General features: G+C 49.4%; 1 protein-coding gene and 1 pseudogene across 6 annotated transcripts; one reads left to right on the forward strand and one right to left on the reverse strand.

The window, feature by feature from the left end:
- Positions 1–541: 541 nt before the first annotated feature.
- On the reverse strand, positions 542–14530 carry PPRC1 (PPARG related coactivator 1). 6 transcript variants are annotated; one of them, XM_043475605.1, is made up of 14 exons: positions 14319–14528; positions 10729–10917; positions 10059–10205; positions 9838–9939; positions 6819–9723; positions 6472–6525; positions 5556–5613; positions 4713–4780; positions 3023–3746; positions 1885–2034; positions 1708–1774; positions 1463–1584; positions 1073–1224; positions 542–795 (listed from the first exon to the last, which is right to left on the reverse strand). In XM_043475605.1, the coding sequence occupies exons 1-14, from the start codon at positions 14469–14471 to the stop codon at positions 692–694; spliced, it is 4995 nt and encodes a 1664-aa protein (XP_043331540.1). In that variant the 5' UTR covers positions 14472–14528; the 3' UTR covers positions 542–691. The 6 variants fall into 6 exon arrangements, with proteins under 6 accessions (XP_043331540.1, XP_043331541.1, XP_043331539.1 ...); XM_043475606.1 differs by having other exon boundaries at positions 4713–4783; positions 9847–9939; positions 14319–14527; XM_043475604.1 differs by having other exon boundaries at positions 4713–4783; positions 14319–14527.
- A 982-nt stretch (positions 14531–15512) lies between these two features.
- Positions 15513–15629, forward strand: LOC122446908 (annotated as a pseudogene).
- Positions 15630–23665: the final 8036 nt, after the last annotated feature.

Below are 23665 nucleotides of genomic sequence, written 5' to 3' on the forward strand. Positions count from 1 at the left end.
ATTGTGCTCAAGCTATGGTACACACAAGCCTCAGTTTCAAAACATTTACAACAGGTGTGAACTTCCTCTGGGTCCCTGATATTCAAATTCCTTCCTGGACGAATAGCACCACGCTTGTTGGAAATGCAGAATCTCAAGGCCCACCCCATAATTCAGAATCCTCATTTTTAAAAAATCTCCAGATTTAGCTACCCTTTCAAAGTCTGAGAAGCACTGCCCTAGATGACTGATTTCACTGACAAGACTCTTGAAGAGCAGTTTCAAGTCCAATAGGATTCTGCACCTAACCGAAGAAGGGTCCTAGGAATCAAATGAAAGTAGGAATGTCCCTGTTGGGTTCAGAGAGGAAAACTAACTTCTCTGGCACCAGCACCATAGAAAAAAGCACAACAGCACTTGGCAGTTCTCTCTAGTTCATGTTTATTAGTCTGCATAGTGATTTTCCAAACACTGGGGGAACCCCTCAACCCCATCCATCTTACATAGGAATGCAAGTTAATGTGTTTCAAAGCCTATTATAAAAAACAAATACCACTTAAAATCTGATGTATTAATTTTTATTTCACTTTTTTCCATTTCTTTATAAAACAGTCATCTCCTCGCTAGCAGCTCTCTCCCCTAGACTGGGGGAGGGGAATGGAGGAGGTTGGGCACCTCCAAAGAAAAGGGAATGGGGGAGAAGGGCCCAGGGTTACCTCCTGAGGTTCTTCTGGGCCTGTTTCAACAATGTGTCAAAGTCAAGAGAATCAAATTTGCTCTTTACAGGAGCAGGGTCAAAGTCTTCTCGGTTGGAGTCTACAAAGGTAGAGAGACAAACATCAAGGTCTCTTTGAGTACACCTCCCAACCACAGGGTCCTCAAATGGCCAGCTACCTCTCATATCTATAATGGATGGAGCTAAAATCTCCTGAATTTTAAGTCAAAAGACAGGAGAGCCCCCATTTCTCCTCTCACCCCACTCACGTGTCATAGGAAGACAAGTCTGCCTTATTAACCCCTCTCTCAAAAGGCTGGGGACTCTTTCAGGGAGGAGATGGAGTATACCAAAAGCTCAGGGCCTCCCTCCACTCACCAAGATCAGAATAGCTTCTCTTGCAGAACTGCCTGCGGCCCCCAAAGCAGAGATCAAAGGGCTGTTCATCCGCCTGCCTCAGCTTGTGGCCACTCTCAATGGCTGCAAATGCCTCCTCGGCATAGCGATAAGTGACGAAGCCATAGTTGTCACTGGAGGGGAGGGTGAGACAGAGGCTGAGATGGCTATTTGGGCACATGCCATGGAGAAGAGACAGCTCCCCAGGGCACAGGGACTGGAGAGGTTCTTATTCCCCAAATGGCCAACCCTCTGACTGTAGAGATGAAGGTGTCCTACGCTGCCCAGCACACCAGAGCAATCAGGAAAGACAAAGCACTGAGACAGTTAATGGGACAGGAAGGATATCCTGACCTTAGGGCCGAACCTCACCCTTGGACACGGAAGTGGATGGTGCACTCCTCAATCTCCCCAAAAACAGAGAACCTCTGTTTCAGCTCTGACCGAGTCATGCGGCCAGGTATCTTCCCAATGAAGACCACTCTTCTTTCTTCCTATGTTGGGTCAAGGAAAATTGACACACCATGAGCCAAGGCCATAGCTGCAGATGGCTCTGTGAGCTCATGTCATGGCTCAGGGACAAGCCCTCTCCTCCTAGGACCTGTTCCTCTACTCACTATTGCACGCTCCTTCTGCAGAACTCTCTGCCTTTGGTAATGGTCGTGTGAACGATAAGAACTGTACCTGCCAAGAGAAAAAGGTGCTGTCAGCCCCCCAGACATTAGACAGCTCAAGTCTCAGAACTCTTAGGCTCTTGCACCCCAGATGCACCAAATCCCTGAAAACATGCTCACCGCCGCCTCCTGTCACTTCTCCGGCGAGGAGATGGAGAGCGGGACCGGCTTCGGGAACTAGAGGATGAGGATGAGGAAGATGAGGAGGAAGATGATGAGGAGGAAGAGGAAGAGCATCTTCGGGAACGTCCAGAGGAACTGCAACTGGACCTAGAGAACAAAAGATCACACAGAAATGATAGGAGGAGTGCAGGTAAGTATCATCCACTTACCTCACCTTGGCCCCAGCCCTGCCTCCCTGTCAGGAAGCTCAGGACCAAAGGCAGAGAAAAGCAGAGGAGGTGCAGAAGAAGAGCAAACTGAGAACCTTGTGAACTTTACATGTTCTAGAGTATCTGGGCACTGATCTTATTTATTGTCAATTATGCAATTAAAAATAGAAGAATATCTAACAAGTCAGAAAGAATAAAAATAATAGAGACTCAGAGATAAAGGGCTGGGCCCCAGGTATTACAACTAGCCGGGGGGTGGGGGGTGTAAGGGAGAGGTGGGAGGGCAGACAGGCCCGTGTCTCTGGAATCCTGCTCCCCTCATGTCTCACAGGAGTACTATGATTATGGCATTAAGGGGAGGTGACTGTGCTAGACCTGTAGTAGACGACGTACCTGAAGATAAGCTTCACCATCAAAAACCAAGAATTCTTCACTGATGAAGTGGAAAAATTTGGGTCTATTATAGAGAAAAAGGTACTCCTAAAAAGTAGATGAGGCCACAGTGACACCCAAAGGACACCAGACTCTTTCCTCAACAGATGATTAAAGGAAGGATTGTTTGCTATTAACAACCCACTAGCCCACCATCCCACATCTACCAGAAAAATACAAGAAATAAGGACTGATACAGTGCAAAGCAATCAACATGGTCAAAACCAAACCCTAACAGTCTCTCCCAAGGCAGGTCTCTAGGAAGCAGGAGATCTCAGAGATATCCCAATCTCCAACAGGGGACAGAAGCTATCTTTTCACAGCTTGCCTCCTTCAAATCCAGGAAAAGGGAAGAAGACAAAAGCCAAAGACAGAAAGAGAAAAGCCTTAGTGCCTGAAAGTTCATCAAACTCAATGTGCAAAAGCTTTCAGAGTAAGCCAGAGGAGAGAACTTCCAAAGCGGAGAGAGAACCTAACAGGCCATCAGAGCTCACCTTCGCCACCTCTTGTGTGGGGGGGAGAGGGACCGGGACCGGGATCGGGATGAGGAAGACGACGATGAGGATGAGGAGGAAGATGCTTCGCTGGTCCGCGTGGACCCAGAGCTGACAGAACGGCTGCTGCGGCCACGGCGGCCTTGCCAGCCCCGGCTTGAGGGGCTGGCTGACCTGCAGGCTTTTCGATAATAGCACAGTGACTGCTGCTTGGCTGAGGGGTCAGGGAGAGTCCTAGTGTTCGTGTCATTCCGGCAGGGTGAGGCCTCAGGGGACAGCAAGGCAGACGGGGCAAGGCAAGGAGTTTGAGGATCTGCCTGCTCTTTGCTAGTCCTGTGATCAAGTGGCTTCTGGGAGGCAGCTATGCCTGGAGGCACAGAGGTGGCTGGGCCCAGGGACAAGACGGGCTTGATGGTGATATCCTGATGGCGTTTGACGTTCCATCGGGAGCCCACCTCTGGAATGACTAGGGCAGGCGTCTTTTTTGGGGGGGTCCTGCTCCGAACACAATAGTCATGGTCCCCAGAGCCCACATGGACTGGACTAGGGCCATGGACCCCTTCGTGGAGGCGGGCTGCAGCTGGATGTTTGGCCTCCGTAACTCCTTCAGGCTTCAGGGTTCCCTCCTGGGCGGTGGACTTAGGAGATTTGGCTTTGGCCAGCAGAGAGACAGCAGCCAGGGGCTTCCATAACTGATGGGGAGGGGTAGCTGGAGGGGTGAGCCCTGTGAGGGGAGGGAGGATGGAGATAGCAGGATGAGATCCGATTCTACACTTCGAACACTGTGTATACAGGCTCCAGAGACCCCCACTTCATTTCACAAAGTGTACTAACACTGATCAGCAGCCCAACTTGTCCCACTGTTACAAATGCTCCTTCTCATGAGCTCCCCACCTTGGAGACCAGCAACAGAAACCCAACTGGCTAGAGTCCTCCTGAACCTCTCATTGCCCAAACCCAGCTGGTGGCCAGGTCCTGTCTTTTCTACCTCTTCATTCTTAAGACTAACCCCCTGCTCCCGGCACTGACTGACTTCCGGGCTGCATCTTCCCTGAACTCATGTAATCATCTAATAATCTCCTACCTCGGGCATCACACCCGTCCACCTCTCTTCTACATTCCCACTGGAGGAAGCACTCTAAAACCAAATTGGTAAGGTTTTTTCAATTGCTTCTTCAACATACAATATAAAGTCCAACCAGCTTAACATGGCCAAGTTCCCATAACCTGGCCTCCTCAACACTCCAACTTTCTCTCTTGTGAGCTCTGCCCACCACCCTGATCAGCACTACACTCCAGCCAAGACGAACCACTCACCATTTCTCAAAAACACACGGATACCAGGCTGGCTGTTTCTTCAGTTCACGTAAGCTGTTCCAACAACCTCAAACGCCCCTGGTATCAGTGATTTTCTCAAGCCTCCGATTTGAGGGTTACTTTCTATATAATCGAGTTCTGACAGTCCCTCTTCAGACCCCACTATAAACCAAACAGGTTTCTTTGACACACAACCTCTGATACTCAACATGCTCATCTGTTTACACATCTGCCCCCTGGACTGTGAGAACCTCAAGGATGACGATCAGATTTCCGTATCCCCAACACCTACACACACTTGGTGCAGAGCGGGCTCTACAAACATTTGCTGCATAAACTAATCAAAGGCAAGAGTTCCCCACCCTGAACCCACCTGCCACGTTGGCCAGTTCTGGGGCTTGTAACCGGTCTAGGGGCCTCTTCTCCTGGGGAGTGTCAACGCTGCTGGCGGGGGAAAAGGGAAAGCCTGGTTCATTGCCTCCTCAACATCTGCTTTCCTCATGAAGCAACAGGAAAGGGGTACGTGCAGAGAGGAATGGGGGGCACAAACTGTCCCAATCATTCTCCTCCAGCACAGAAAGGGTCTTAGTGACTGGACTTTATGTAAGTTGGGTCTCAGCTCTGTCCAATTTCTGGAGGCAGGCTGACTATGACCTTGATACCCCCCACCTCCTCCAAGCCGGGAGCCTCTTATGCCCGGCTCAAACCAACCCAAAATCAATGTGGAGGAAAATATGCTTGGCAGAAGAGGATGGGGTATCATGAATATGAAGGAAAAAAAAAAGCCTCTTGGTACTGGATGAATGGGGAACAAGGAGGTCCAGGATGCCTGTGTCCTCCAAGGAGTCAGGGAGCCCTAGCCATGAACATCCTCCCCCATTTTTTTTTTTTACACCATCAGCAGTGTTGAGCAACCTTAAAGCCTGTTAAATAAAGGAAAGAAACCCCCCAAAACACAACTCACCAAAACATAAAAGGCATCACCATTTGAAACCCCAGACTGGGATCAGCCAGAGGATGGTTCGTATATATCATCCTATGTATCACCCAAGACAATGCCCAGCACTGATGGGCTGAGCCGGGGGTGGGGAACAGGGAAAGACTTTAGAGTTGACTAAATGTCCCTGTAACAGAGGCATCCAGTTGACAGTCCTGGAGCGCCGGCCGGCTGCTGACCAACAGCTGTAGGGTAACTCACTCATGTCCCCATACTTACCCTGAGTTTCCTACAGCCAGGCTGTCAGCAGGAGCCGGGGGAGGGCACTCCTTTTTGGCTGCAAAGAAACCATACTAGTTAAAAGCCCAACCAGACGTTCCATACTGAGGCGGCACAGAAACGCTGGCTTTAAGACGCAAAGGAGGAAAATCCATTTTGCCTACATACTCCATTGGGGTCTCCCCAAAGAAATCCATTCTCTTCCAGTGGGTACCCAAGAACTATTTTTAATTATATCTCTTCTGCTTGAAAACAAGCACACACTCCACAGAATCTAAGACCGAATCCCAACTCCTAAGCCTAGCATTCCAGGTTCTATATAATCCACCTGACCAACTTGCCAGTCTTATAAGCTACTCTTTTTTTTTATTTGTTTTGTTTTATAAGCTACTCTTGATCTACGCTTGTACTTTGCCTTCTACTACAGATACCTATTGTCAATTCAGGAGTCATTTTTGCAGATTCCTCTTCCCAGTTAGATCATAAGCTCCTTAAGAACACGACATAGCATCCTCCGCAGCACCTAGATCCACACCTTGTTCTGAGAAGCTGAACTAGCCATTGCCTTTTTTTTTCAGCCATTGCCTTTCAAATACACCATATGTGACCCTGCCTGCACCTCTGCTTTATTCACCACACGCAGGCTCTCTGAATTCCTGTCTTCCAAGGCTCAGCTGGAGAACTACTTCCCTCTAGAAAAATGTCCCCAATTCACTTGGATCTCCCCATCCATCCACTCTTTATAGTTCTTGTCATGCTGTACCCTCTCCCTGGCTTGGACTGGATCAATGGGATTGTCTTCCCATTCCAATTAGGGGGCCACTCTAGTGGCAGAGACTCCCCTTCTCCCTCCTCCCAGTTTAAGCAATTACAGGGCTGGGCCCAAAAGAAACATCAACAGAAAGAGTTTCCTCACCTTCTGATTTCTCAAATTGCTCCAGCAGACTGGACAGGTCCGACGCCTCAATTCCTGCAGAAGCACACAACACAGGATTGGAGACCTGCCCCTATTCACTGAGCACACAAGTCCCAGAAGTTCCAAACCACCTCGCTTCTCTCCTTATGCGCCCCCTGCCCACTGTGATGAGTAAACCAGGAGAGTAACACTCCCTGAGAAAGAGAATCAAACCAACCAGACTTCTCTCTCTCAAGAATTCTAACAAAGGCCAGCCCCATCAAGGTGGCTTATCCTGTTTTATGGAGGACACTCCTCACACAATTCCTACGCCATTCTTCACACCAACTGAACTGTGTGGCACTCACCAATCTCACTGATGAAAGCCTGCACCACATCCTCAGGACCCTGGGTTCGTGGGGTAGGTAGAAAGGACAGTTTCCTTAGACGGGCTGGGTGGACAGCAGGCAGTTTGGTGGTAGCGCTCTGCCTTGGTGTCGGTGTGGGAACAGCCTTGGCAACAGGAGAGGGTGGTTTCTCCTTGGGCCTAGTCTCCTGCGGCTCAGGCTTTAGCCGCTCTGATGCAGGATCCTCAACAGCCACGTTCTCAGCAGACACACACGGTGGAGCCTTGACCCGAGGGCTGTGCGCCGGGGAGGACGCCTTGTGTTTCAGATGGGGAGATGCGGTCACTGGCTTGACCTCCGCCTTGGTGGGCTCTGTCTGTGGCGCTCCGTGGCCAGCCGCCCCAAGACTGAGGGGAGAAGCCATCGGCACAGCTGGCACACTTTCAGGAGGGCCAGCTGGGATGCTACCAGGCTCCCCCTTGGGTGGGGGGACAGCTCTTCCAACTGAGGTTAGAGGCAAAGGAGGTGGAGGAACAGCAGGCCAAAACGGAGGGTGTTGCAGCCCTGGGCCCCATCCCAAGGGCCCGTAGGTACAGTTGGAATTATAGGGTGGGACTGGGGCAGGAGGAGGTACCCAAGGCACACTGCAAGTGGGGGTCACAGCATAGGCACCTGGAGTACCAGACACTAGGGGCACCGCTGGTGGGGGGGGCAGGCAAGGATAGCCAGAAGGGGACACGGGAGGATAACAAGGCCAGGGTGGCACAGGGGCATAGTGAGTATAGGGATCAGGTGGCACTGGCCCCATAGACATCGGAACACTAGGAGGCTGCAAGGGTGGTGGGGGCAGACTGGGGACAGCTTGCCCACTGGTGGGAAGGGGCAGCACAGCAGTTATGCCCAGCCCACCCGTGGGAAAAGGCAGAGCAGTGGGCATTGTGGGGGGCATGGGCTGCACAGCAGGAGGTGGCGGTCTTGCCGGCAGCAGTTTCTCTTGGGATGGCACCTGCTCAGTAGGAGGTGAGGCCATAGGTTTGCTCACAGGTGGCTCAGGACTAGGAGAGGCAGGGCTGGGGCCCACAGACCCAAAGCAAGCCTCAGGAGGAGCCTCAGGGCTTCTCTGCGGAGCTGTCTTCTTGGCTGGGGCTGGAGGGATGACAAGACAAGGGATGTCTGCCAGCCCTGTGGGAGTTTCTGGGAGGCTGGGCCACTTCCCAGCTGGAGGCTGGGGGGTCCTCTCTTCGGCCTCTGGCTGGCGCTGCTGCCTTCGTCGCCGATACTCAGATAGGCTAAGAGGCCGAGGCCTGGCTTCCTGGGTTGTGGTACTGGTACCAGTTTCCCCCTTCAGAGGACCTATAACCTCCCTGACTTCAGGACTGTTGGCCTTTGAGGGCTCTGAGGACTCTGATTCCAGCAGGAGCTGGGCAGCTGGATTCCTCTGGGCTGATGATACTGCACCACGTCTGGGATCAGTTGGCCTAGACTTAACTAGTACTGGGTCAGCTGGAGACAGGTCATTGGGAACAGAGTCAACTTGTACTGACTTGACCAGGACAGGGTCAACTGGAGGCAAGTCGTCTGAGATGGGAACAACTGCTGCAGGGTCAGCTGCTGCTGAGTCAGCCAGGACTCGGTCAGCTGGGAGAGGGTCAACCAGCTCTGAGTTCGCTGAAGCAAGGTTAGTTAGCACAGGGTCAGCAGGTTCAGTGTCAGTCGCAGTGGGACCAGGGTCAACTGCAGTGGAATCAGCTTCAGCAGAGTCAAGTGGCATGGGGTCAGCTTGAGCAGAGTCAACCAGGGAGAGATGCGCTGAAACAGGGTTGGCTTGGATAGGGTCAACCAGGCTGGGGCAGAGGTCTCCAGGACCTTCTTCAGCAGGACTAGCTTGTTCAGTACTGCTCTCCACGTTCACAGAGCTAGGCTTCTCCAAGGCAGCTGCCCAGGCCCGAGCCCAGGCCCGGGGCTTCCCTCTACCATGGGGGGGCCCCACCTCTCTTTGCAGGTCCTCCTGAGGCAGGTTGCCTCCCTGAGAGGTAACCTCTGGAACAGCTGTAGACTGCCCACGAGAGGCCGACCTCAGCCTCCTGGTGTAGCCCTCTGCACAGGCAGCTGGCTGCTCCTTGCTCTTCTTCCTCCTGCCCTTGCGAGCCCTCTGGGAACTTAGCATTGCATTGGCTGGTGGGTTCTGAGGCCCCTTGGGCGCCACTGGCTCCATGACCTCCCTGGGCTCCAACATGGAGGCTGACTCCAACTTTTCCTTTGAGTCCAGTGACAAGCCCTCATCCTCAGGGCAGAGGGTTTCCTTGGGAACAGCAGCCTCTGTCTCCACCTCGAGTGGTGGCATGAGCAGCTGCAAGGCCGGACTGACCTCTAGCGTGTCATCCAGGAGCACAGGCTGGGGGCCAGCAGGGATCTGTCGCACCACAACTGGGATCTCCAGGTCATTGCCAGCTGTGGCCGCCTGACCCACAATCTCCAGCACCACACAATCCTCAGGCAGTGTCAAGTCATCTGGCTGCTCCTGAAGCTCATCCTCGAGAGCCGTCAGGTGGGTGAGGTTGGGCAGGCAGTACGGGTGCATGGCCCGCACCAGCTCACTCAAGGAGGAGATGCTCTCATCTCCAGCTGCCTGCACTGCCATCTCTGCTGCTGCCGCTGTTTTGTCTTCCTCCTCAGGACAGGCTAGGTGCATGGGGAAGTCTGGGATGCTGCTCACAGAGTTGTTGAGCTCCCCAGCAAGCATGTCACTGCTGAAGCCAGCCAGCTCCTCCTCTTCCTCCCCATCACTACGCTGCTGGGGAGGAGGGGACTGGCCCCAGCGGGGTCTTGACCTTGGGGGTCTCCAACTAGGAAGCTTAGGAGAAGAGGTCTCCAAGAAGGAAGGTGGAGAGAAGTCCCAAGGGGGATCCGCGAGCGCCATCTCAACCTACAGGATAGAAAACAAGACACAGGCGTTTTCTCCAGGAATATATTTTTCCAGGCCTGTCCCCACATATTCCTCCCTCTTGGGAGTCTACGAGGCTCCGGAGGGCAGGCTTACCCCACTTACTCTACTACTGCCTGTACTGGGTCCCAGTGGGTCAGTTGGGGTGATGAGGTCACGTTCTGGGGGTGTCCGAGAGAGGCTGAGCAACCTGTGCAGCTAAAAGGGAGAAAAAGACCTGAGATGAGTTTGTGTTTCAGAACTTTATGAGTAGGCCCACGGATGTGGTTCTAACCTTTGCACCAACCACACACCTCTTCCCCGTGTCCCACACTTACAGAGGAGCCCTCCCGAGGTGACACAAGCAGCTCTGAGTCAGGAATGCTGTCAAACGGAGATAGGTTCTCAGAATCTGCATTGTCCAAGATCTCCGTCAGAGCTGTGAGCAGTGACACTTCATTCTGGTCCTCCAGAGATAATCTGCTCTGTTCAGGAAAGACAATAGGAAGGTACCACCACTATCCTAACCAGGCCACTGAGGGACTAGATGCCAGGAGGATCCCTCTCCTGGGCTCAGTCCAGCTCAATGTGCCAGAAAGAGACATGAGTACCAGGGGGCATGGGTTCCAATCTCATTTACTACCATCCACCACCTCTCTAGTATCAACAAAGACCTGTCAAAATTTAGTCTTGAGTTTGTGTTTCATACTCTCTCCACCCTCAGCTAAGATGTGGGATGCTCAGTAGACAGCCCTTGGCTAAGCTGGAACTGGACTCAAGACAAAGATTAGAACCCTGTGGACATGTAAGTCAGGGGCCCAGGCAGGGAGAAAGGCTGTGGACTATGTCAAGTCTGCCAGGCCATACTTTTACATGGGACACAGCCCAAGTCTAAATTAGAAATAAAAACACACTTCAAGGACTCAGGTTGACCATTCGGGAACCAAGGTTCTGGAAGTCATAGCCAAAATTCCTGCTTAAAGACTTCTAAGCCCAGCCCCAGCTCACCTCTCCAAGGCTACCAAAATCTTCAATGAGGGAGATGAGGGAGGCATCCATATAGCTGTGCATGGTCCCCAGCAGAGCCCCATCCTGCAGGATCAGCTCCTCCATCTCCAGGTCCTTGTCCCTCAAACAGGGGCCCAGCCGAGACAGACTGACAAAGCCAGAATCATCGCCCTCCTCGTGCAGCAGTGCCTGGGGCAAAAGAGGATAAGGTTAGAAAAGCCCCTGGGCAGCTATTGACACACTCTGTAAGCCAGGTGCCCAGCCGTCCACCAGTGGCCCCACTACAGCCATGCCTCTGGACTTGCTGGGCAAAAAAAAAAGTTTAGACTCCGTCTAGAGATACTCGGAGCCCACGAAACTGATAAATTGGGGAGTAAAAACGTCAAAAAGACCAAGATTGTTCAGAAGAGTCATCTGCCAGCAGTGATGAAGACAGACATTCTGAGGAACACACCAAAGGACAGGAGGTCAGCAAGCCAGCGATTCCAGCGACAACCCTCAAACCCCCCCTTATGCCTCTGTTCTCTGCTTAGCTCAAATCCCAATCTCAACCACCATGAGTAACAGTCACATTTATTTCCAGCTTCCGTGCTGAAGGCACTATAGTGTGCCACCCAACCTCTCAAAGGTAGTTGCAAGGGAAAAGTCTCTTCCCTGCCCAGTCAGAGCAAAAAAAGAGAAAGCTTGATTCTGTGGATGGGCAAGCCCCACCCCATCTCTTCCCTGAGAAGGAGCAACATCTTCAGCCTTGTCAGGCAGGGAGCCGCCCGCCCAGGCCTGTCAAAGAGTGTGGGTGTGGGCAGGGCTAGAAGTGCCTGGAAGGGCTGGGGAGGCCAGAGGTAGAGGAATCTCCCCTATAAGAAACTACAGATGATGCAAAGGTTGGAGAAGAGGAACAAACATGGACAAGCCAGTCTCCCCTCTCCTCTGGCAGCAAAGGGAAACTCTGTACCTCTTCCAAAAGAAAAAAAGCAACAGGTGTGATTGCACCCTCCCTACCTTCCCAACCAAGCCAAAGAGTTACAATGCCCAATGAGAGGAGAGGATACCTAGGGACACTTTAGGAGGCCAGGCCTCCTAAAGATGAAGAGAAAGGTGGCAGGTTTTAGGCACTCACTCCTCCCAGGCCTTCACAATCCTATAATTACAAATAGCACCTGAATAGCACCTGCCTCAGCAAACACTCCTAGGTGAGCAAAAAGGCTGCACCTCAACTTGCTTTGCCACCTACCTGATCCAGCCATTAGGCTGGAATCCCAAGACGATGCCCCAGCTTTATGAACCACTCATCACCACTTCCATCTGACAGGTACTGGAAACCCAGTCAGAGAACCCCGTCTTCATCTGACCTCATCCATCCCAACCCCCAAACAGCACAGCTCCCAGAGTATCAAGGATCATGGAGGGGTTAAGCCCAGGCTAAGATAAGAGTGTTAACCACCAGCATCTCTAACTTTAATAACCCCCCCAACTGGTTTTCCCACAGCCAGCCTGTCCCTGCAGGGTTCAAAATCAGCTACAAACTTGAAAATACACATTTGATCACCTCTTGAGACCCTCCCTAGTCCCCTCCAAGGGTATTTTCCTGCTCTCAGCATTAGGTTTAAGTCCTTAAATGGATTACAGTGGTCCTGGTATCCCCCACCAGACTCCTCCAGGGTGTCTTCTCTCATCACTCTCTCTGGCCACACCAGCCATACAGGTTTCTCCAATAAGCCATGTTCTCTCCCACCTCAAGGCCTTCACCCAGTATTCCCTCTGAGGAAAGCTCCTCCTTCCCCCTCCCCCACAGTCTCACTTTAAAATGTCTCTTCCCAGACCCTGCAAGGTAAATTACTACTGCTGATTACATAATATGCTGCACTTTCCTTTTGTCTCACTCATCATCATTTACTGTCTAACGTGATAAAAACATAAGATCCTGGAGGACAGGGGCCATGTGTGATTTACCATAACATCCCCTATATCTGAACATAATGGAATCTCAATACCTAGCTAACTGGACTAGCTTCCACATACTTATCTCTGTGTGTATTTGTGGTAAACAATCTCTCCATGAGACCTTCTCCAATTCCAAACGACCACCTAACTTGGATTACAGTTGGATCATGGATCCTTCCTGCCTCTCCCCGAAAGGAGTGGGATGGGCAGCACCAGGCCCACAGCATGTGCCCTCTGAGAAAATAAGAGAAAACAGGATGGGCAGCTCCCAAGTTAGAGCCCCAGAAGCCATCTTCCAACTCCCACCTAGAAACGAAAAAAAAAAAAGCTTTCAAGGACTCAGCTTAATTGCTTAAGAGAGATAACAGTCCAAACTAAGTCTTGCCCACCTCCACTCTGGGTGGGAACTTTTAAGAAGCCCTGTTGAGGAGTGGGACGATAACACTTAAAAGGAAGAAGAACTGAAGACCAAGAAAAAAAGATTATGACAGAATTCCCCCCCCCCACTCAATAAACGTTCAACTAGTGTTGAATAGTTCTCAAATCGCCTCCAACTTTTGTCATCCCCAGCAAAAATTCCAGAAAAGCTTAAACACAAACCATCTCAATTTATGTATCAATTCACAGGAACAGGCCTTAGCTGCCTTCTCCAGAGATGCTGGAGGAAAAGCGAGGAAGAGAGGATTCCCTTTCTTTACCTAAGCCTGCCCCATGTAAATGTTGATACCTCCCATACTCCTTGAATTAGGAGGCAGGACTACAAGCAAGCAAAACGCCAGCGCCTGTGACTCATAAGCCACCCCAAGCCGGTCAGACAGAAGCCGCCACTAGCTCACTCCACAGCCCTTCAACCTCAGCCCTCTAGCCTCCCCAACACACTCCGCCATCAGCAGGACTACACGCACATCTGGAAAGTCCTTCACCATCCATCGTAGAGAGGCGAAGCGGGCCAAAGCAGAAGGAAAAAAACTCCTTCAAGGTTCTGAGCAAAGTTGATTCCAGCAGCCCCAACCTTCCTTCCCAGTCAGGGGCCCCCAGCGCCGATCGGAGATGGCGGGACCGGCTGAGACACACCCAGTTCCCGGCAGTGCGGCTCCAGCGCCGAAACGAGGTGCCGGGTAGCCTGGAGCGGGAGCCACGTGGACATCCCTTCCCCGCCCCCACGTGGACCCGTGGCCCCCCCGCCCCCGGCCCAACCCACGTGGGTGCCGGGGCCGCCTAGAGGGGGAGGGGAAGCAGACAAGTTCTCCAGGGAAAATCGCTCCCCCCACCCCACGTGGCTCCGAAAAGGCACTGCGGCGAGGGGCTAGAGGCACTCCCCCCCACACACAAACACACACTCAGCATCCTTAGAGGAAGGTCTTACTCTATTACTCTAAGTCTGAAAGCCTGATCACCCCCCCACACATGCGCCAGGTTTCCGACACCCGGCTCTGCCCCTCCAGCGTTCCGGAGCAATGGCCATAAGGACCCTGCTTCTGCCCGCATATCCCCCAGCAAACGACCCAGACCCACTCGGTCCAAGCCGTCTCGCGCAGCTACCCGGCATCGACTCCCGAACGCTTCTTCCCTTTCCTGTGGCGTCCACGTGTCACCGCCCGGCACACGCCGCTTTGCAGCCAGCCACGGGCCGCCCGCTAGTGTCTCACCTGCTCCCCGCCACTCACAGCGCCCACGGTGCCATATGGTGCTTGGCTTCGACTCCCCCAACCGCTGCTGCGCACTCCACCGCCAGGGTCGGGGCCGGAGCCCCCACTCGCAGGCGGCGCGATTCCGTCTCTCCGTCCCCGGCGCGCCGCCATCTTGGCCCCTGAACACCCAGCGCAGCTCTAATCGCCGGCGCCGCCTCGCCCAGCCGATTGTGGGAAGGGAACTACAACTCCCGAGAGACCCCGCAAGACTACGAATCCCAGAAGACTGAGCGGTAATATCGACTTGCACGCGGGAAGACCGCTCTGGCCTCGCGAGGGAGCCTGGGAGTAGTAGTCGCATTCAGCAGAGCCTGAGGGGCACGTGGTACAGGCATTCTGTAATGCACGATTTTGTGTTGCGCTTGAGGACCTAGTTGCGGAGCGCGAAGGAGATATTTACTTTTTGCTCATCTTTTTATTTTCTTAATCTGCCCAACTGTCGGAGCGCCCTCTTTGTCTGACGTTTTACCGGCTGCTTGTTCCTTTTGCCTTAGTCCAAGTGGGCCTGTGTTTTGAAATAGCACCCCCTCGTGGGCACCCGCATTCCAAGAGCTAAATCTCACCTGCTACACTGCGGCAGGGTAATTTAAGTTTAATCTTGTTCAGTTGCCCAGTCTTGTCCGACTCTTTGCAACCCCATGGACTGCAGCACGCCAGGCACAAGTTTAATTTAAAACAGCACACTATCGGCGTCGGCTCTGAGCTACTCAGAGACCTACGCTGGCGCCTCATCGCCAGATTTAGCGCCTGCTATTGCACATCATCTTGTTATCCTCCAAAGACAACAAGCATTCCCCTGCTTTTGTTTTTCTCTGTGGAAAACTTGAGCCTCAAAACATCTCTGATGCTCTGTTTTATCCTGGAAAGCCCTTTTGGTCATCCCAGCCAAACTCGAGCCCTCCCTGAATTTCTACACTCCATAACTATCTCTATTATTTACTCATTTGGCATTTAGAATCTCCTTCATATTGTTTTCCTATTTTTCTTTTTTAAGATTTGTATTACAAAAGTTTAAAATTCATTTCAAAGAGTACAAAATACAAAACTGTTTAAGTAAGATACTTGGCCTACAAATTCCAATCCCCAGATTTAATCTTTGTCACCTTTGGGATATATTCAGCCACACTTTCTGTGTATATAAAAATGTATAGGTCGTAGTGAAGACGCATTTAAGCATTGCTTTCTGTCCTAGTCCCAGAGTTTGTAAAGGTGAACCCACTGGGGCTGGCTGGAGATGAGAAAAGTTTGTTCCAGAAGAAACTGAGGGATCATAAGGACTTCTAAACATGGGAAACGGAGAAATAAATTATTTTCAAAAATCAGTTCTATATTTTTTCCAATTTTTAATCAATTCATTAACCAATATTTACTGAGATCTGAGTACCAGTTCCATTAAATAAATATATCATTATTTAAATTAATATATGGGCTTCCCTTGTGGCTCAGCTGGTAAAGAATCCGCCTGCAAATGAATATATAATTTAATATAATTATCATTATTTAAATTTTATTTGTGATTCCTAGTTTTTCACTATTACAAATTAAGTTACAGTGAATATTCTTATACATATATCTTTCCTTCTTTTTTGCCAAGGTATCTTAGTTCCCTGACCAGGGATGGAGCCCAGCCTAGCAGTAAAAGCTGCAAGTCCTAACCACTGGACTGCTGGGGAATTCTTGCCCCACCTTTTTTATTTTTTGCATTTTTGTACACTCTTTCTATGAAATAGTTTCCTTGAAAGAAGTTTGCTAAGTTAAAGGCTGTATATGTGTGTTAGTCGCTCAGTGGTGTCTGACTCTTTGTGATCCCATAGACTATAGTCTGCCAGGCTCCTCTGTCCATGGAATTCTTCAGGCAAGAAAACTGGAGTGGGTAGCCATTCCCTTCTACAGGGGATCTTCCTGACTCAGGGATGGAATCCAGGTCTGCATTGCAGGCAGATTCTTTACTGTCTGAGCCACCAGGAAGCCCCATATATATGTATATACATTTGAAATGTCAGTGGACAATATCAAATTGCCCTTTAGGAAGGTTGTGTTAATACATATTCCCAGGTAGTTCCCTGGCAGTCCAGTGGTTGGGACTCCACGCTTCCACTGCTGGAGACACCGGTCCTATCCCTGGTTGGCTGGGAAACTAAAATCCCACATGCCACATGGTTCAGCCAAAAATTTTTTTTTTTCACCCAAAGTATTTTAAAACTAAAAAATAACACACATTCCCACAAAAAAAGTCATGAGAGGAGAGGATCTCTCATTATGGAATGAATTATATGCATTTTTCCCCCCACCACCATGGGTAAAATTTATGTTGAAGGGCTTCACACCCAATATATTTGGAGACAGAGCCTTTAAGAAGGTAATTAAGGGTAAATGATGTCATAAAGGTGGGGGTCTAAAAAAAAAAAAAAAAGGTGGGGGTCTAATCCACTAGGTCCAGTGTCAGAAGAGAAAGAGACACCTGAAAGCCAGGGAAAGAGGTCTCACTAGAAACCAGCCTTGCCAGCTGACTGATCCTGAACTTCCAACTTCTAGAGCTGTGAGAAAATAAATTTCTGTTCTTTAAGCCACTTAGTCTGTGGTGTCCTGTTATGGAAGCCTAGGAAGACTCATACAACTTCCTTTCAGTTAGTTTCTTAGTACTCTTTCGGGTGAAGTGAATCTGTTCTGGCAACAATAAAGTTTATTTCCAATAAACTTGGAAATAATTTACCAATAAGAGATCAGTAACAACCAGTACGGGGTGCACAATTCTTCCTCTTTGGAAGAAACATCCTCTAATAGGTGCTCTGTAAATGCTGGTGATTTGGGCACTAATTATGGTCAATATTATGATGATTAGGCTTTGAGAAGATTAATGTTTTTCTAAAAAAAGCAGAAAGTTGTGCCCTTTTTGCTTTATTTAGCATCTGATAAAACAATATTTACCTACATAGGGTGTACACATGGAATATACTAAAAGAGATAAGAATGTATCTCTCCAGTGCTACCTAGACAGGGGTGTTGTGGCTACTAGTCTCCTTGGCAGGCTACTAGTCTCCTGGCCTAAGGGCCAGGAAGGAAGACCTCAGAGACACTGGCCACCAAACACTGGGTGCCCAATTCCATCTTTGCCTGACTCCATGTTCAACAAAGACTCATCTGATTATAACAATTGACTTCCTGTATCATTTTCTATGGGGATAAAGTGTGTTGATCAAGTGAGACAAAATGCCCAGTTCACATAACATCTATTTCTCAATGTGAATTAACAAGTCAGCATTCTGGTTTTATTGAATGCCTACTATGTGCCAGGCACTGTTTTAGGCACTGGAGATACAGGAATGACAAAACAGACAACACACACAAAAAACAGCCTCCCTAACAAAGCTCACATTCTAGTGGGAAGACAATCTCCAAGTAAATAAAGAGTCAAAATAATTTCAGAGTGCCAGAAGTGCTGTCAGAAAATAAATGGGATGGGACTTCACTGGTGGTCCAGTGATTTAGACTCCATACTCCCAATGCAGGGGGCACAGGTTCGATCCCTGATTGTGAACTAAGATCCTGTAGGTCGAGCATGCAGCCAAAAAGAGAGAGAGAGAAGTAAATAAATGGGATGGAGAGTGTGAAAGATAAGAGGGGGCATTTTTTTTTTTTACATGGTGTGATCAGGTAAGGAAGAGAACATATTTGAAGTAAGATATGAATCACAAGAAAGACCTAGCCATTCAAAGAGCATTCTGTGATAAGAAGAAAAGTCAGTGCATGGGTTTTCAAGTGAGAACACATTTTTTTGTGTTCAAAAGAAAAACTAGTTTAACTAAGGAATTCTAGAAAAGAGACAGAGTGATACCACGATGCTTCATATGTATTTAATTTGTGTGAGTCAGTCTCCTGAACCCGATGAATTCTGATTCACTTCCTAAATTGAACCTCCAGACCTATAACTCTGAGTACCAGACCTATAACACTGAGCACCAGACCTGGTCTCATTGAAAACCCCCAGGATGGCTTCCAATAATCTTGTCTCCTGTCATTCACACTTTTTAAAAAAAATTTATTTGGCTGCACTGGATCTTTCTTGTGGCATGCTGGATTTTTCTGGATTTTTTTTTTTAAATTGCTGCATGAGGGATCTAGACCCCTGACTGGGGACTGAACCCAGGCCTTCTGCACTGGGAGCACCGAGTCTTAGCCACTGAACCAGAGTGTGCAATCCCTATTCATACTTTTATGTAGTTCTCTCCCATAACTGTACCAGAATTGGTCTGTGTGACCAATAATATAAGGAAGAAGTGATGATATATTACTTCCAATAGAAGTGTCAGTCGCTCAGTCATGTCCAACTCTTTGCAAACCCATGGACTGTAGCCCACCAGGCTCCTCTGTCCATGGAATTCTTCAGGCAAGAATACTAGAGAGTAGGTAGCCATTTCCTTCCCCAGAGGATCCTCCCAACCCAGGGATTGAATCCAGGTCTCCCGCATTGCAGGTGGATTCTTTACCAGCTGAGTCACAAGGGAAGCCCAAGAATACTGAAGTGGTAGATAACAAATTTTGTTATTCTAAGATGCTAAGGTTGAGGGTATCTTGTTGCATAATAGTAGATAATTACTATGCCTGGTTTATAGTTACTCTTCCAGGGAGATGCAAACTTTCAGGCAATATCCCTTTTAGTGCTTTATTTTTAGACCCAAACAACCCACATGTGAGGAATGGTTTACAGTCCTCATCATGCTGTCTCCTTGCAATATCCCTAGGAGAATTTTTTTAAAGTAGGGATATTATTGTCCCCATTCTGCTGAGGAAGAAGTTGAGGCTAAGAGAGGGTTAAACAATATGCCCAGGGGCGCACAGTGAGTAGTTGTACATTATGTTTTCTTTGGTTCTTCTGTTCCTAACGGCCTATCCTCCACTGTACTAAGCAGTTGCTTATGGAAGGAGAGATGAATGAATAGGTTTCAACCCATTTGGTGAGAATGCTCTGAAGGGGTCGGGACCCTTTCTGAAAGACGTATTCCCAAATATTGGCATGCATAAGAACCACCTGAGGCACTTCTTTAAAATTCAGATTCATGGATCCCCTTCCTCCAGAGGTAAGGTTTCCTCCTAAGGAGAATGGGGCCTTCTACATATTTAACAAATTTCCTAAGAGTTTCATATACTTTAAGTAGCTGCTTTAGCAGAGAAAGAGATGGTAGTAGTAAATGGTCACGGTGATGGTAAATGGACAAGAAGGGAAGGAGTCATGTGTTGGAGCTGAGAAAGACAAATCCTATCAGAATTCTTATAATCATTTGATAAATATTATATGATACATATCAGGCTATAGGCACCTTCTTAGGTGCTGGGGACAGAGACATCAATAAGACATATCATTACCATCTTGATGGAAAAAGCAGATTCACCCTTGAAAAAAAGAGGAATGTCGGGGCTTCCCTGGTGTCTCTGTGGTAAAGAATCCGCATGCCAATGCAGGAGACACGGGTTCAATCCCTGATCTGGGAAGATTCCATATGCCCACATACCACAGAGCAACTAAGCCCATGCGCCACAGCTACCAAGCCTATGCTCTACAGCCTGGGAACCGCAACTACTGAAGCCTGGGCACCCTAGGGCCCATGCTCTGCAACAAGAAAAGTCAACCCAGTGAGAAGCCCATATATCGCAACTAGCGAGCAGACCCAGCTCACAGCAATTGGAGAAAAGCCCACACAGCAATGATGACCCATTACAACCCCAAAAAAGAGCAATGCCAATGAGTATTTAAGGGAGTTTCAGGAGTAAAAGAAATGTGGGCGAAAACAGACAAGGCCAAGTAAGGTCAAGAAAAGGAGTTGGATGGGACAGGTTCTAGGAACTGCAAGAAGCCAGGAACTCACCTGTCCTAAGGCCAGTCTAGCCCACTGCTTCTGCTGTTTGCCTTCTGTGGGGCTCATCCCTTCATTTCTTACCACCTCACCTCTTCTGAGCACCTCCCACTTTGCTTCATCCCCATGTCCAGAGTCCATCTTACACTAATGACTGGTATTAAAAAATACTGGTGGGCTTCCCTGGTGGCACAACAGTAAAGAATCCCCCTGCCAATGCAGGAAACAAGGGTTTGATCCTTGATCCAGGAGGATCCCACATGCCCCAGAGCAACTAAGCCATGTGCCACAACTCTTGAGCCTGTGCTCTAGGCCTCGGAAGTCACAACCACACATTTTGTGTCCTAGAGTGCCTGCTCTGCAACAAGAGAAGTTACCACAATGAGACCGTGCACCTCAACTAGAGTAGCCCCACTCGCTACATCTAGAGAAAAGCCCTCACAGCAACAAATGCCCAGCACAACCAATAAATAAATAGAATTTTTTAAAAATATAAAGATTAAAATAAATAAATAAATAAATAAAAATATAAAGATTAAAAAATAAAAATACTGGCATGCCACTGAATTATTAATTTTTTTTTTTTTTTTTTTGCCATGCCACATGTGGAATCTCAGTTCCTGGACCAAAGATGGAACTTGTGCCCCCTGCAGTGGAAGTAGTGGAAGCAAAGAGTCTTAACCACAGGACTACCAGGGAAGTCCCTGAATAATTCACTTTAAAATGGTTAATTTATGTCATGTGATTTCACCTAAAAAAAAAGGAAATACTGGGTGCTCAAATCCATCCATCCAAATCAGCTAAGCCTGCCACCCTCGGACCTTGTCATTAAGGACCTTCCACACAGACTCACTGCCTCCCTACTAGGGCTATCTGCCAGGCATCTGTAGCTTCTCCCATCTTTGCAACACAATTTCCAGAGATGCTCCAATGACGTTTCCCTCTTCTTCCCCAGGTCTGGTCCAAATTAGAAGTAAAGCAGAAAAGAGCACTGGGTCAAGTACTTGTTATGTGTGTGACCTGAGGCAAGTTACTTAACCTCCCTAAGCATGGTTCCTCAAGGAGATGAAACTACTTAATCATCCATTCAACAGTATTGAGATATTTTCTTAAAAGAAACAGGATCAGTAGATCAGCTGGAATGGGAGAGTGGTACCTTCCCAGAGGAGGTGAATACTGGAAGTATAACTGAGGTTCAAAGGAGACATTAACTAGTTAATAGGCAAAGAAGAGGGAGAAGAATGTTTTACAGAAAGTTTGAATTTATTAACCTTTCTGAATATGTTTTCTTGCTTGTTTAATGGAATTAACACCACTTTCTTCCAAAGGTCAGCATGAAAAGTAAATAAGATTTCAAGTGTGAAACACCTAGCACAGTACCTGGCACATAGTGTATACTGCAACAAATGCTGTTTTTCTTCTTCTCTGCCTTCTACCTTCCACCTATGTAGTCTAGAAGGGAACTTTAGGTTCAGAGGAGGCAAAGTCCCCTATAGGGTGGGTTATAAGCCCCTTTGTCCACTCAAGTGATTGGTGATAACCATGGAATCTGGCCAAGCTAGTTGTTTGGAATGAGTGGCCTTAGGGGTGAGTGGTTACAGGATTGTGTGCATCCATCCCTGGTGGCTCAGAGGATAAAGAATCTGCAAAGGTTCAACCCCTGGGTCAGGAAGATCCCCTGGAGAAGGGAATGGCTGCCCACTCCAGTATTCTTGCCTGGAAAATCCCATGGACAGAGGAGCCTGGTATGCTACAGTCCATTGGGTTGCAAAGAGTTGGACACGACTGAATGACTAACACACAGGGAGTGAAAGGGGTCAACACAATCCAGCCCACTTCTGAAACTTTTCAAATAACAGATAACCTCAAAGAAAGCAGAAAGGAGCTAATGTATACTGAGTACTGACTACATGGCTGGTATTGGGCTAGACAACTGGGCATACACTGTCTCATTTGATTCTCACCAAGCCAGGGAAACCAATTATAGAGGGTAAAGTACAGAATGGGGAAGTCAGTTGTCCCAAGTAATTTTCTAGTGAGGGGTAAAGCTGGAATTCGAAGTGAGGTATCCAAAATTCCAGGCTAAGGTTATATTGCTTTAGGTTCCCTTTACTCCCTATAGTGCTGACCTCTGCCCTGGGGAATGTGGGGAGGAGGTGGACACAGGCAAGGGATGCTGCCAAGGAAATAATTGTGTAAGTGTGGATAGCTTCAGTCACATCCCTTTGCAGGCTTCTACCTGCACACCCCCACCCCCCCACCCCCACTTTGCCCTCCAGAGGGTGGAGATAGGGAAAGCTAGGGATGGGGGAATCCAAGGTAGATGGAATGCTGGAGTTAGTGAGAGGCTGCACTTACAGCTCCCTTCCCCCAACCTCTCCTAAGCACAAGGCAGTGGATACCCATCTCCTGGTTGGTTCTCTTTTCATCCCTAAGACTCTGCATCTGCCCATAGCTTCGCTTCCTGCTCCCTCAGCAAAAGCTAAAGGGTCTCATAAACACTTAAGCCTCCACATCTGTAACCCTCCCCCAGCCAGTCAAACCAGCTGTGCAGACTCTGGGCAGGGGTGAGGGAACCTTCACTATCAATCCCCTCCTAAGTAACAAAAGGAAGGAGGACCCACCGCCCAGTCCGGGCCAGAAGCCTAGGAAGGGGACACCGCCCAGGTCCCCAGCATCTACTGCTGGAACCCACCATGAAGCTTAAGGAAGAGAAGCTAGCAGCTGGGGACCCCCTCCCAGAAGGGAGGGGGCCAACTCTCTCTTCCAGACGGCTCCCCTCCCCTCCCTCCTCCCAGCTAATAGGTATTTCCTGTTTATGAGGCAGCAAGGGTTGGCTTTTGGGAAGGGGTGGAGATGGAGGCCCCCCCACCCCCACTCCAGGCTGTGTTGGGGAATCCTTGAGGAGTGCCTGAAGGTTGGGAGGCTCCTCCCGGGGGTAGGAATGTTCCTCACGATAACCATCCACATCACCCCACCCCCTCCAACATAAGCCCCAGCTCCTGCGGGCAGGGGGCAATGGAGGGGTCTGCTTCCTTTCCTCCCCAGTCTCCGAGGCACTCAAAATGAAAGCGGCTTCCAGGAGAAGTTGGGGCGGGAAAGAAGCTGAGACTGGATGGAGAAAGGGGGGAAGGGAGGAGAGCATCTTGACTGATGAGTCAGAGTCTGCAAGGATAGAGGACGGCCTGCGGATTCCCCCTCCCCAGTCCAACCTGGCGGTCATTCCGCTGCCCCCCTCTTCCCAGCAAAACACAGATCCCAGGCAATTAGGCGAAGGAGGGGGCCGGGACCTCACCTAATTAACCCTTTGGCTCCAGTCCTAACTGGTTTAGCAGGCAAGGTAGGGGTAGTTAATTTAGGGGGGGGAGATAAATTCACGGGTTGCTACTCGAATTAAGATAATACTGCTTTCCCCACCCACGTTATAATGGGGGCGCATAACCAGGGCCGTCC

This window comes from Cervus canadensis, chromosome 8 (assembly GCF_019320065.1).
Source record: "Cervus canadensis isolate Bull #8, Minnesota chromosome 8, ASM1932006v1, whole genome shotgun sequence".
Lineage (NCBI taxonomy): Eukaryota > Metazoa > Chordata > Mammalia > Artiodactyla > Cervidae > Cervus > Cervus canadensis.